This window comes from Crocuta crocuta, unplaced genomic scaffold, assembly GCF_008692635.1.
Source record: "Crocuta crocuta isolate KB4526 unplaced genomic scaffold, BGI_CrCroc_1.0 scaffold70, whole genome shotgun sequence".
NCBI classification, from domain to species: domain Eukaryota; kingdom Metazoa; phylum Chordata; class Mammalia; order Carnivora; family Hyaenidae; genus Crocuta; species Crocuta crocuta.
In genome coordinates this window covers 4,147,662-4,161,371 of record NW_027528417.1, presented here as the reverse complement: position 1 = coordinate 4,161,371, position 13,710 = coordinate 4,147,662, and the positions used below count along the sequence as shown (strand labels likewise).

At 42.3% G+C, this 13,710-nt stretch overlaps 1 protein-coding gene across 12 annotated transcripts in view; it reads left to right on the top strand.

The window, feature by feature from the left end:
* Nucleotides 1-10,599, top strand: part of CLASP2 (cytoplasmic linker associated protein 2) — a 166,886-nt gene extending 156,287 nt beyond the window's left edge. For all 12 annotated transcript variants that reach the window (XM_077754285.1, XM_077754289.1, XM_077754291.1 and 9 more), the window contains 3 exons: nt 3,460-3,666; nt 5,231-5,347; nt 7,797-10,599. In XM_077754285.1, the coding sequence (XP_077610411.1) occupies nt 3,460-3,666; nt 5,231-5,347; nt 7,797-7,883 (411 nt within the window). In that variant the 3' untranslated portion in view covers nt 7,884-10,599. The remainder of the gene's footprint in view (nt 1-3,459; nt 3,667-5,230; nt 5,348-7,796) is intronic.
* Nucleotides 10,600-13,710: the final 3,111 nt, after the last annotated feature.

Sequence of the window (13,710 nt, the reverse complement as noted above, 5' to 3'; positions counted from 1 at the left end):
CATCCCCTAGCTCCCCAACCCCCACCCACCTCCCCTCTGGTGACCATCAGTTTGTTCTGTAAAGAGTCTCTTTCTTGGTTTGTCTCTCTCTCCTGTCTTGTCTCTTTTTATTCTTTTTTAAATTTATTTTATGTTTTTATTTATTATTGAGACAGAGAGAAACAGAGCTTGAGTCAGGGAGGGGCAGAGAGAGAGGGAGACACAGAATCTGAAACAGGCTCCAGGCTCTGAGCTGTCAGCACAGCGCCCATGCGGGGCTTGAACCCACGAACTGTGAGATCATGACCTGAGCTGAAGTCAGACGCTTAACCAACTGAGCCACCCAGGCGCCCCTGTCTCGTCTCTTTTTAGTCACAGTATTTCTGCTACCTTCAGTGACATTGATAAGATAACCAGGAGGATTTTTATTAAGTCTCAGACGTAATTAAAAAAGGAAATTTCAGGGGCGCCTGGGTGGCTTAGTCGGTTAAGCGTCCGACTTTCGCTTAGGTCATGATCTTGCGGTTCGTGGGTTCGAGCCCCGCGTCGGGTCTTGTGCTGACTGCCGGCTCAGAGCCTGGAGCCTGTTTCAGTCTGTGACTCCCTCTCTCTCTGACCCTCCCCTGCTCACACTGTCTCTCTCTCTCTCTCTCTTTCCTAGAAATAAATAAAACATTAAAAAAAAAAAAAAAAAAGGAAATTTCAGGGGCAGGCTGCAATTCTCAGAGAAAGCACCAGAGCGAACAGTAGGTGTCTCTGGTGGGACCAGGACATAAGCAGAAGTCAAAAAAGAAAAGTTAGAAAACTGCAGTGAGACAAAATGGATCAAAGCCAAATGAAAGAGCTGAAACTAAAACTTTCAGAAGAAAACATGATTGTAAATCTTAGTAGGGGTGCCTGGGTGGCTCGGTTGGGTATCTGACTTTGTCTCAGGTCGTGATCTCACGGTTCATGGGTTCGAGCCCTGCGTTGGGCCCTGTGCTGACAGCTCAGAGCCTGGAGCCTGCTTCAGATTCTGTGTCTCCCTCTCTGCCCCTCCCCTACTCATGCTCTGTCTCTCCAAAATGAATAAATGTTAAAAAAAAATTTTGGTGTTGCCTGGCTGGCTCAGTGGGCAGAGCATGCAACTTTTACTCTCAGGCTTATAAGTTCAAGCCCCACATTGGATGGTGATCTTACAAAAATATATATATATATATATATATACATNAGGGCACCTGGGTAGCTCAGTCGGTTAAACATCTGACTTCGACTCAGGTCATGATCTCACAGTTTGTGAGTTCAAGCCCCACATCGGGCTCTGTGCTGACAGCTCAGAGCCTGGAGCCTGCTTCAGATTCTGTGTGTCTCCCCTTCTGTCTGTCCCTCCCCTGTTCATGCTCTGTCTCTCTCTGTTTCTCAATAATAAATAAATGTTAAAAAAAATTTAATAGATAAATAAAAATAATTTAAAAAAACTTTACTACTTCAAAGGGCACCATAAAAAAAGTAGAATATTCAACCCACAGAATGGAAAATTTTTGCAAATCATATGTCTGATGAGGTAATATATAAAGAACTCTTAGAATTCAACAGAAAGAAATCACTCAATTTAAAAATGGGCAAAGGACCTGAATAGACCGTTCACCAAAGAAAATATGTAAATAGCCAATAAACACATGAAAAGATGCTTAGTATTGGTACTCACTCGGAAAATACAACCAAACCCACAGTGAAATACCACTTTATACATACTGGGAAGAAGGACAGTGAGAACTGTCAGTGAGATGGGGCGCCTGGGGGGCTCAGTCAGTTAAGCGTCCAACTCTTTGGGTCAGGCCATGATCTCAAGGTGTGTGGGTCTGGCCTGGGTAGGGCTCCACGCTGACAGTGCAGAGCCTGCCTGGGATTCTCTCCACCCCCCCCCGCCCTTCCCCCACTCACATGCATCCTCTCTCTCTCAAAATGAATAAATAGACTTAAAAAAAAATTGTTGGTGAGGACGCAGGGGCCCCTGGCTAGTTCAGTCGGTAGAGCAGGCAGCTCTTGATCTCAGGACCATGAGTCCGAGCCCCATCTTGGGTGTAGAGATAACCTTAAAAAAGAAGTATGGTGAACATTTGAAGAAATTGAAATCCTCTGGGTAATTGACTTTTCAGAAGATATGACTGTGAGTCTTATAGGAGAGTGAGTTATAACTTTTAAATCTATATGGATTTTTATTCAAAAATTTTTTTTTATTCAGCTGGTGTTTAGCAGTAGTGGAACATGTATAGAATCTTGCTGAAGTTTTAAAAACCTAATATTTGTGGTTTGGCTATCTACCTTCTGACCCAAATAAGACCTGGAATCCCTATTTTTACAAAAGATAAAATCAACATTCTTAAGGAGTTACAGCTACAATTAGCCCTGGGTCTACGAATGTATTAGCCACTGTCCCATTCTTTGTCCTGCTCATAGATTGGGATCCTAAGTGAGAAACTACTAAAGTAGAATCAAAACCAATAATTTTGACGTGGTCTCAAGACCATCTTTAGAGCTGGTGGATCCTAAGATGGACAACCATTTCTCGTCTTCATTGCGGAATTGGTGTCTTTCTCCTCGAGCCCCATGCAGAAGGAGAGAAAATCATTATGAACAGGAGGAGGGATAGCATGTTCACTTGATAACCTAATGAGAGTTTTTTAATTTTATTTTGTAATAACGTGATGAAGAGAGCACAGACGCTCCTGGAGTTGAGGGGACTGGTAAGGAGCAGGGTCTCAGCTTGGCTGCTGCAGGGAGCGCCATGCACATCATAGTCCTGGTAGACAGAGCCTCCACCGCCAGCCAGCTGGACTGCGGTGCCATTTAGAGAGTGCATTAGCCAGGGCGCCGGCGGCCCAGTCGGTTGAGCGTCTGACTCTTGACTTCAGCTCTGGTCATGATCTGACAGTTCATGGGTTCAAGCCCCGAGTCAGGCTCCGTTCTGAGAGCACAGAGCCTGCTTGGGATTCATATTCTCTCTGTCTCTCTCTCTCTCTTTCTCTTTCTTCTTCTTCTTCTTCCTCCTCCCCCCCCCCCCNCTGTTCCTCCCCCCCCCCCCCCCCCCCTTTCTGGCTTCAACAGTTACATTTTGCCAATCCTGTTTTATCTGTGCTGTCACTCTTTTGTGTTCGTTTGCTGTTGTATTTTCAGAGCAAATTGTAGATCTCCTGGGGCGCCTTGGTGGCTCAGTGGGTTAGGCATCCGACTTTGGCTCAGGACATGATCTCACAGTTCATGAGTTCAAGCCCTGTGTTGGGTTCTGTGCTGCTCAGAGCCTGCTTTGAATTCTCTGTCTCCCTCTCCCTCTGCATCTCCCCTACTCCTTTTCATTCTCTCTCAAAAATAAACATTTTTTAAAATTGTTTTTAATTATAGATATCCTATCGCATTTCATATTTCATGAAGGCTGTGCTTCCAGGATACAGTATAATGTTTTTAAAATCCGTTCCCAACTTACGCTTCTCCTTGTTGCAGGTGGTGAGGGCCGCTGAGGAAGCAGCGTCAGTGCTGGCCACTTCCATCAGCCCGGAGCAGTGCGTCAAAGTGCTCTGTCCCATCGTCCAGACCGCAGACTACCCCATTAACCTGGCTGCGATCAAAATGCAAACAAAAGTGATCGAGAGAGTGTCCAAGGATACCCTTAACCTGCTCTTGCCAGAGATTATGCCGGGCTTAATACAGGTAAGAAGCCACGCTGGGAGGGATACACTGTCCTACATTCGGGATTTGGTTATTTTAGGCACTTTCCAGGCACCATGAGCGGCGTAACCAAGCCTTCCTGCTGTCCTGGATGTTCAGGACAGAGACCTTGCATCACTAGCTGTGTGTGTGTGTGTGTGTGTGTGTGTGTGTGTGTAATATATACATAACCTACATTTCACCACTTGGCCGTTTTTAAGTGTGCGACTCATTAGCATTACATACGTGCGTGCTGGGTGCAGCCATCACAGCTGCCCGTCTCCAGAACACACTTCTTCACCCTCCGAGGGAACTCTGTCCCCATTAATTCATAATTTCCTGTTCTGTCCCCTCAGCCCCTGGTACCTTCTATTCTACTTCCTCTCTTCTGCTTTCTAGGTTCTTCATGTAGATGGAATCACACAATCTCTGTCCCGTGGTGGCGGGGGCTTGTTTCACTTAATATAACGTTTTTAGGGCTTATCGTGTATAGCGTGTATTAGAATTTCATTCCTGTTTTGTGGCTAATCTCCAGGTATGAGAATACCACAGTTGGTTTATCTATCTCTTCTGATGAATCCATATCTTCTGATGAATATGTGGATTGTTTCCCTATTTTTACTAATATAAATATTGCAGTGAACTTCTTTATAACCTCTTCTCAAACTTATATGTTTATATCTAGAAGTAGAATTCCTAGGTGTTGGCAGATTTATCTCCAAAATGGTTACACTAATTTACAGTCATAGATGTGATGTGGTTTTTTTCTATGCACGCAAACCTATCCACATAAACATTTTAATGGCGGGATATTTTATAAACTCTGCTTAATCATAAATTGTTAACTTTTCTATCCAAGAAATTGTATTCTCTAATGTAATTTTATTGATTAGAATCACATAGTGTATAACTCTCCTGAAGAGAATTACTCATTTCTTTGTGCATCTATAGTATTATCTTTGACTCTGTTCTGAGGCCAGTATTGCTCACTAAATTGTGTGGTCCTTGAAGGTTAGATCCAAATCTCTTTATTTCTCTGTCCTTTGGTACGAAGAACAGAATGTACATAGTACGTGTATGTCATACATACGGTGGCTACTGATTCAGTGTTTTGTTGGGTGGATAACTTAGAGTAATGGTAGGGATGGGACAGACGTCGAGCTTAATTCAGCCTGGATTATAGGAGTGCCCTGACTGCCAGGCCCAGTTTTACTCCAGTTTAGGTTTTTTTCCAGTAGTGGAGCTCTCGCGGGCTCCCTGCAGCTGAGCGCTTTAGCAAGGTGCATCTGGAGACTTCGCAGGGCAGGCCAGCGAAGGGCTCCCTTCCAGGCTGCACAAGGTAGACCCTGAGACGGAAAGCCAACAGTGGAGCGGAGGTGCCGCAGGCCAGGCGGAAGGACAAAAGGGCACGTTTCTGCCAGAAAAGGTGGAGGCGTCAGCCGTCAGTCATGAAGGCTGCTTCTCCCTGGTGTGCCGGCGACCCTGTCCCCAAGCCACGTCCGCTGTCCCTGTCGGAATGGGACTTTCTCAGACTCCCAGAAGTGCTAACCAGGACTTTTCTGCCTAGGGTTACGACAATTCAGAGAGCAGTGTTCGGAAAGCTTGTGTCTTCTGCCTGGTGGCTGTCCACGCGGTGATTGGTGACGAACTAAAACCCCATCTCAGTCAGCTCACTGGCAGTAAAGTAAGTAGCAGTGCTTCGGTCTAAAGGTGGCAGCGGCGGCACACTTTTCAAAATTTCGGTCTTTAGTCCTTTCTTGTGTTAAAGGGTAGATTTGTGTTCAACTTTGAGTAGCTGGCCCATTCCCCCTTCCGTCAGAATTGTAACTATTTCCGTGTTCGCCCGGGTCACAGGGGCCAGTTGGTGGGGTGTGTTGCTGTGAAAGAAGTGCCGACGGTCGGCTGACTCCTCTCCAGCCCCTGCCCCTAGATCGTGCCCCCCCAAGACTGTTCCAGAATACATAGTGGTCATGTGTTCCTGGGTTGCTTTATGACTCCCAAAGTGCGGAATGCTGGAATGCTTCTTGAAGTCTCTTCTATGGACTCTGGTGACCCAGTATGTGCCATCATAAGACATAAAATCCAGGAGCCCCCGGCCGGCTCCGTCAGTGGAGCCAGTGACCCTTGATCTCAGGGCTGTGCCGTGCAGCCTCACGTTGGGTGTTGAGATTACTTAAATAAATAAACTGCAAACAAATGTTTTTAAAGACTTAAATAAGTCTTGTTACCCTCATTTTTTTGGTACTATCAAACATCGAAATTTATTCTGTGGGGTGATGATTGTTGGATTGCAGCTTCTGGACCATTAGCAGGAGACACCCTCATTTTAAGAGTTTCCCAGAACCCTAGCGATTATCACTACTGTCATCAAATTTATTTTTAAAATAGCAAAAGGGTAGAGAAAACACCTATCTGCTCAGGCATGCACCTTGTATTAAATACCTAGGTGAGTCGTACATGGGTGGCAGTTCCTAACTTTTTCTGAGTTACAGAGCACTCTGACATGTGGGCACTGTCTCGTCCCCAGAAAAATAAATAAATGCAGAAATTTTTAGCCGTAGTTTCAGAGGATTCAGTGAGTGCCTGAATCCCATGGACATCGGATTAAAAACCCTTGGATCTCAATGGGTTAATGTTTAAAAAAGCAAATTATAAACAGCANATCAAGAGCCCTACATGTTCTACCAGCCGAGCCATTCGGAGCCCCGACACAGTGGTTTTCAAAGAGAAACAGTCTCAGCTTTTGTGATAAGCTCAGGTTGTGTCCTGATAATGCAAAGATGTCTGTAGAAGATTTAAAGTTACACACTTTGTCAGAACATACGATTTTGCATATGAAAACTAGAGCCAAAAAAATACTTGGAAATGACATTAGATGAAAAAAAGTAGAGGGATGCCTGAGTGGCCCAGTCAGTTAAGCGTCCGACTTTGGCTCAGGTCACGATCTCACAGTTCGTGGTGAGTTTGAGCCCCGCGTTGGGCTCTGTGCTGACAGCTCAGAGCCTGGAGCCTGTTTCAGATTCTGCATCTCCCCCTGTCTCTCTCAAAAATAAATAAACAGCTAAAAAATTTTTTTCTTAAGTAAAATACAAAATTACGTATGCATTAAGACTTTATAAAAATATGACCTCATCTAGGAAAGACTACAGAAGGACCCAAATCCAGAACATTCTTGGAGAGCAGTGTTATGGTTGTTTAAGATCGTGGGTCCTGGAACCCACGTGCCTAATTCTCTCTTCTGGCCCGCTTCTTACCTACCCCTATGGTGTTAGGCAATGACTTGCATGTTTTGTATCTTGATTTCGTCATCTTTGAAATGTTGTTGAGATAGAAAGAGGTAACGTGTGGTAGGTAGTGAGCACATTGTAGCGTGCATGGTGGTCAAATGTTGGTCCTGTTGTCTTGAGGAGACTTCTTTTTTCTAAGTTTAAGTGTCACGTGCTATCACTACATTTTTTTAAAAGGTGTATTAGATACTCAGGCACCAGGGGCGCCGGCTGGCTCCATCTGGCAGAGTGTGCTACTCGTGATCTTGGGTCCTGAGTTCAAGCCCCCTGCTGAGTGTAAAGATTACTTAAATGAACAAATAGAATACTCAGTCACAAACAGAAAGAGACTTGAAAGTTTTGTTTTGGTAATTCTTAATTATCAACAACTCAGGCATACCTTCATCTAAAATCTCTTATTTATTTTTTTAAGATTTTATTTTTAAGCAATCTCTACACCCACTGTGGGGCTCGAACTCCCAATGCTGAGCTCAGGAGTCACGCGCTGCACTGACTGAGCCAGCCCGGCACCCCTAAAATCTCTCTAAACTCCCGATACGGGGATGCCTAGGTGGCTCAGTCAGTTGAGCGTCCGACTTCGGCTCAGGTCATGATCTCACGGTTTGTGAGTTTGAGCCCCTTGTCGGGCTCTGCGCTGACAGCTCAGAGCCTGGAACCTGCTTCGGATTCTGTCTTCCTCTCTACTCCTTCCCTACTCACGCTCTGTCTCTCTCTCTCTCTCTCTCTCTCTCAAAAATAAACATTAAAAAAATTTTAAACTCCCGATATGTATAAAAATGCCTTAATGAGCACCTACTATAATGTAGAGCCCCTGCTCAGTGACCTGTGTCTGGCTTGAATCTGCAGATGAAGCTACTGAATCTTTACATCAAACGCGCACAGACAGGCTCTGGGGGAGCTGATCCCGCCACCGATGTTTCTGGACAAAGTTAGTAAAGCCGACCAAGCGAGCCGGGCCTCTCCGAGAAAGGACAGACAGACCACCCCCCGTCAGTGAAAGGAAATACTCAAACACATCTTTTGGAACTTCCCATCTTTTCCCAGTTTTAGTTTTTTGTTTTGTTTTGTATTTTCTGTAACAGAGAGCTCTCCTCGGTCTGCATGTAACTTTTCTGATAGTTATTCCAAATTCAAGAAGCAGCAGTATTAACATCGGTTGATCAATACAGAGTAATTTTTAATCGAATTCATCATTTCACGCGTTTGTACTTCTCTGTCTTCCCATTAACCTTTGCCAGTGTTACGATTGTATAAATTTTTTTAAATGCTGGTTAAAGAGGAATGCTTAAAGCTTTAAAAGTTTAACAGTCTAAAACATGTTTTTTTGCCTCTATTCAAATGCAGAATAATATTTTGATTGCTACTTGGAGTTTTGTTCTGTATCATGTCCTGTGCTAGAAATAACTGAAATGACGTGAAATGAAGCGGGACGCATTTGAACCCCGGCTGGGCTCTGTCAATGTGCCGGTGACCGTGTCATGACTTGCGACTTCTGTGAGGTGACCTGTAGCTGAAAAGCGAGGCCTCAGAGAGAGGGAGTGCTGCAGAACGGGGCAGTTCTGTGACCCCAGCGCCGCTGGGGGTGGCTGGTCTTGCCGTCTTTCTTCAAAACCATGTCCCCCTACGACCCCGTAAGAAAGCTGCACCAAATCATCTGTCTGTTGTTTTCCTGACACTTATTAAAACAGAAGGTTTTATTGCAGGGTTTTTGGTTTGTTTCTCTTTGTTGTGAATGATGCTTTTTTCGTATTTATTAATATCAGATTCACCTATGAATAAACTTGATGGAAAGAGAAAAGCAAATCCAGTGCATGTGTGTCCTTGACCGTCTTCTGTTTCTCATTTAGTAAACACACTTCTTACCGAGACGCGGGAGTCAACCAGCACCTTATCTTTAAGCGGTGGCACCCGGCTTCCTTTTACCGTGAAATTGTCTTACTTGAAAACATTGATCCTGATGAGAGAGAAGACGGCGCAAGGCTATGATCTCTGTGTGATGGACTCCAACTCTCTACCTCTTCAGGGCTGATGCTTTTAACTGAGATGCTGCCTACAGTGTCTCTCGGGAAACTACTGCAAGGGTGATTTTCTGTTACGTTTTAACAAGGTTTTTAAATCACCTTTTGCTACACCTGTTCTTTTCATGTGCAGCCGACTTTCAACAATGACCAGTTTGGTGAAAGGCAGGTTAGATCATTTGGGACAGGACACTAAGGGTTCTCACCTTGGCTTTTTTCTTTTGTAAATCCTAACGTAAAGTGAGTTTGACTGGAAAGGCAAACAGCTATTAGGGAAGCGCTTTGCTGTTATTACAGAGTTATCTGTACTTTCTTCGTGTGACTGAAAACATGTAGAAATGTATGTAAAGAATTTAAGACCAGAGTACTGGATGGATGGTATGTCCTAGGCTTTTCCCTCTGTTTCTGTTCTAGCAGCAGGAAAATAGTTTCTCCATATCCCCACCCCTTTACCCGTAACAATTTTGTTTTCTACTGTTAATTACATTGTGTATTTATAGTCCTACGCTTACTGTCGTGCATATACTGGCAATAAAACTGTACATAACATGACTTGAAAAAATTAACAACGTACAGCAGTTGTTTTTCTGTCTCCCTGTGTGACAAGTCATTTAGCTCCTAACTAAGTTTTCAAAAATATTTTGACGGTCCTGTGTCAGTGGTATTCCCATGAGTTTTATAAGTACATCTGAGGAGAAGAGATTTATCAGGAGTAGCATCCACACAGAGCTGTATATGCATGTATATGTAACATCATTTATCTTTAAGAAGAAAAGGCATTTGAAACATTGACTTCTTCTCAGTAATGTTTTTTTCCATAACCTTTGGTATGTTTTATAATCATTTTTAATGTAATAGTTTAATCTTAACCTCTGCTTTGAGATACTGCTTTAACTGCCATTGACAATTCAATAGTGTGACGTAAGCCGAATAATAACTCTCCTTGAAAACTTAGATCAAGAACCAGGCATCTAAAGGCAGGCGCTCAAATGAATGAACTGAGTGATGAAAGAGTATGGTTTAATGTGACTAAGTGAAAGCTAATAATATAAAAACATGGAAAAAGTCGTATTTAAAATTATATAATTTCAGGGACGCCCAACCAGCATTGTCAGTAGAGCATGCAACTCTTGATCTCGGGGTCTCAAGTTCGAGCCCTGTGTTGGGTGTAGAGATTACTTTAAAAAACAAATATATATATATACACATATAAAAAACAAAAGTATATAGTTTCAGTTAATGAGGCTTTAAGACGTTATTATTGACTATGCAAATTTGTTCATTCCAGAAACGTATTTAGATGTCAGCTAGTAGAGAATGGTGGTGAGTGAGCTCCTGGGTAAATTGGTAAATTTCTTCTTTCTGCTTTTCTCCCTATATGTTATCGGTATCATTCATTTACAGCACTGCTCAGAACTAAAAGCACATAAGTGCAGATTATAAACCATGTTTGTTTCCTGTGTTTTCAAAATCTAGGATCGGTTTCTGCGATTTTCAAGTAACATGTGGTTTGAACATGAGGTTTCAAATTTACAGTGTGTTTACTGCATTCCTTCATATTCTGTCTTACAAACTTTGGGTCAAAATGACTTTTCACCAAATATGTCTCACAATAAAATACTGGAAACATATCAGGCCAGATCTGTTTGTAAATTCAAATGAATCTTATAATTATTAATTTACAGTCCATAGAAATGAGGCTCAGTATATTGTTCCATAAAAATGAGGGCTCTTTAAAACTTTGACATCTCTGCTTCCTGGGTTGTTTGGGTTGTTTCGTTGGGATTAATCAAATACGGTTTCACAGCTATGCAAAAGAAAGAAGCTTTAAAAAGCATTTAAAAAGTCATGCACCTCTGGAGAGTAGAAACAAATTATATAGGAACTAATAGAACAGAACAATGAAACCAGGAAGTGATCCTTTGAAAAAATTAATAAAATTGATAAACCTCTAGACAGACTTATCAAGAAAAAAGGACTCAATAAAATTGCAAATGAGAGAAGAGAAATAACACCAGAGAAATGTAATATGAAAAACGACTGCCAACAAATTGGACATGGTTACAAGAAATGGTTAGATTCCTAGAAGCATAACCCACCCAAACGGAAGCAGGAAGAAATAGAAAACATTAAACAGACTGATGACCAGCAAAGAAATTGAATCAGTAAGCAAAATACTCCTAACAAAAGTCCAGGACCAGAGGACTTCACAGGTGAGTTCTACCAAACATTTAAAGAAGAGTTAATACGTACTTTCAAACTATTCTGAAAAAAAGAAAAGGAAATTTTTCAAAATTATTCTGTGAGGCCAGCATTACTCTGATCCCAAAACCAGATGAAGACACTACTGAAAAGAACTACATACAGTTTAATATCCCTGCTGAGCATAAATGCAGAAATTCTCAATAAAATACTAGGGAACTGAATTCAATACATTAAAAAAAAATCAGTGTGTGAAGCACCTGGCTGACTCAGTGGAGCACGTGACTTTGATCTCCAGTCATGAATTCAAGCCCCAGGTTGGACATGGAGCCTACTTTTAAAAAAGGAATCCTGGGGCCCCGCAGGTGGCTCAGTCAGCAAAGTGTCCCGGCTTCGGCTCAGGTCATGATCTACAGTCTGAGTTCGAGCCTCGCGTTGGGCTCTGTGCTGACAGCTCAGAGCCTGGAGCCTGCTTCTGGTTCTATGTCTCTCTCTCTCTGCCCTTCTGCCACTCACGCTCTCTCTAAAAAATAAACATTTTAAAAAATGTTTTTAACAGAAAAGGGGATCGTTTACCACGATCAAGTGGGATTTATACCTGTGGTTCAATATTCTCAAATGAATCAACATAATACATCAGTAAGACAAAGGATAAGAACCACAGGGCCACATCTGTAGATGCAAAAAAAGCATCTCACAAAGTACAACCTCCATTCATGACAAAACCCTCAACGAAGTAGGTTTAGAGGGAACATACCTCAATGTAAAAAAGGCCATATATGAAAAACCCACAGCTAACATCATCATCAGTGGGGAAAAAGTTTTCCCCGAAGGTCAGGAACCAGACAAGGATGTCCACTCTCACCACTTTTATTCAACATAGTACTTGGAAGTCCTAGTCACAGCAGTCAGACAACAAAAAGAAATAAAAAGGATACAAATCAGTAAGGAAGAAGTAAAACTTTCACTATTCGCAGATGAAATGATACTATATATAGAAAAATCCAAAAGACTCCACCCAAAAACAGCTGAAACTGATGAATCCAGTAAGTCGCAGAATACAAAGTCAACTTACAGAGGGGCTCCTGGGTAGCTCGGTTGGGCATCTGGCTTGAATTTGGCTCAGGTCATGACGTCATGGTTTGTGGATTCTGCACTGACAACACAGATCGTGCTTGGGATTCTCTCCCTCATAGATGAACTTAAAAAATTAATGCACAGATACCTGTTCCATCGCATTTCTATCCACCAGTAATGAAGCAGCAGAAAGAGAAATTAAGAAACAATCCCATTTGCAATTGAACCAAAAATGGTAAGATACTATCATAGGAATAAACCTAGCCAAAGAGGTACCCTGAAAACTGTCAACACTGAAAGAGGAAATGTGAAGACAGCACAAAGAAATGGAAAGAAGTTCCATGCTCCTAGATCTAGGGAAGAATAAACATTGTTAAAATGTCTCTCCTACCTAAAGCAATCGACATACTTAATACAACCTCTATCAAAATACCAATAGCAATTTTCAGGGCTAGAACAAACCATCCTAAAATTTATAGGGAACCAACAAGGCCCCAGATGGCCAAAGCGGTCTCGAAAAGCAAAGCTGGAGGCATCACCATTCCAGTTTCCAAGTTATATCGCAAAGCTGTAGCAACCGAACAGAACGGTACTGGCACCAAAACAGGCGCATAGATCAATGGAACAGAATAGGGAGTCCAGGAATACACTCAAAATTCTATGGTCAATTAATCTTTGATAAAGCAGGGAAGGATATCCAGTGGGGAAAAAAGCCTCTTTACCAAATGGGAAAGAGACCACTCTCTAACTGAACCACTTTCTTACACCTTACAAAAAATTAATTCAAAACGGATGAAAGACCTAAATGTGAGACCGGAAACCATAAAAATTCTAGAACAGAGGCAGTAACTTACTTGATATTGGCTGTAGCAACTTCTCTCTAGATAGGTCTCCTGTATGTTAACTGGAATTTTAATAAAAAATAAAGTTATGCCCCTCTATTGTAAGAATATTTGGAACATAATGAAAAACTGAAGAAAAAATGACCTCTAACACCACCACTTTGTGTGTGTTGCTATTTCGTGGGGGACTAAGATAATGAATTTGCTTTAATATGGAAAAATGTAAGGCAAAGGACAAGATTAGAATGAGTTAACATTTGAATGCTTCTGTGTTTAGCACATTTTGATCTTTATTCTGTAGGATCACTTATAAGGGCAACAAGGTATTGTTTTGTATGTGTGCGGGGTGATCCTGGGTTGTTCATCTCCCCACTGAGTATTTGTATAACAACTAGCTACATCCTTGGTACACCTTTCCATAAATAGCAATTTCATATTGAAGCCATCTATAAAACTGCCCAGTACAAAATAATTGGAGATGTGCCAATAATGAGTTACTTCAATAGCTGGCTTTAAGTCATTCTTATAATAGTAATCTAAAATAGGGGCGCTTGGGTGGCTCAGTCGGTTAAGCATCGGACTTCGGCTCAGGTCATGATCCCAGAGTTGCAGGATCAAGCC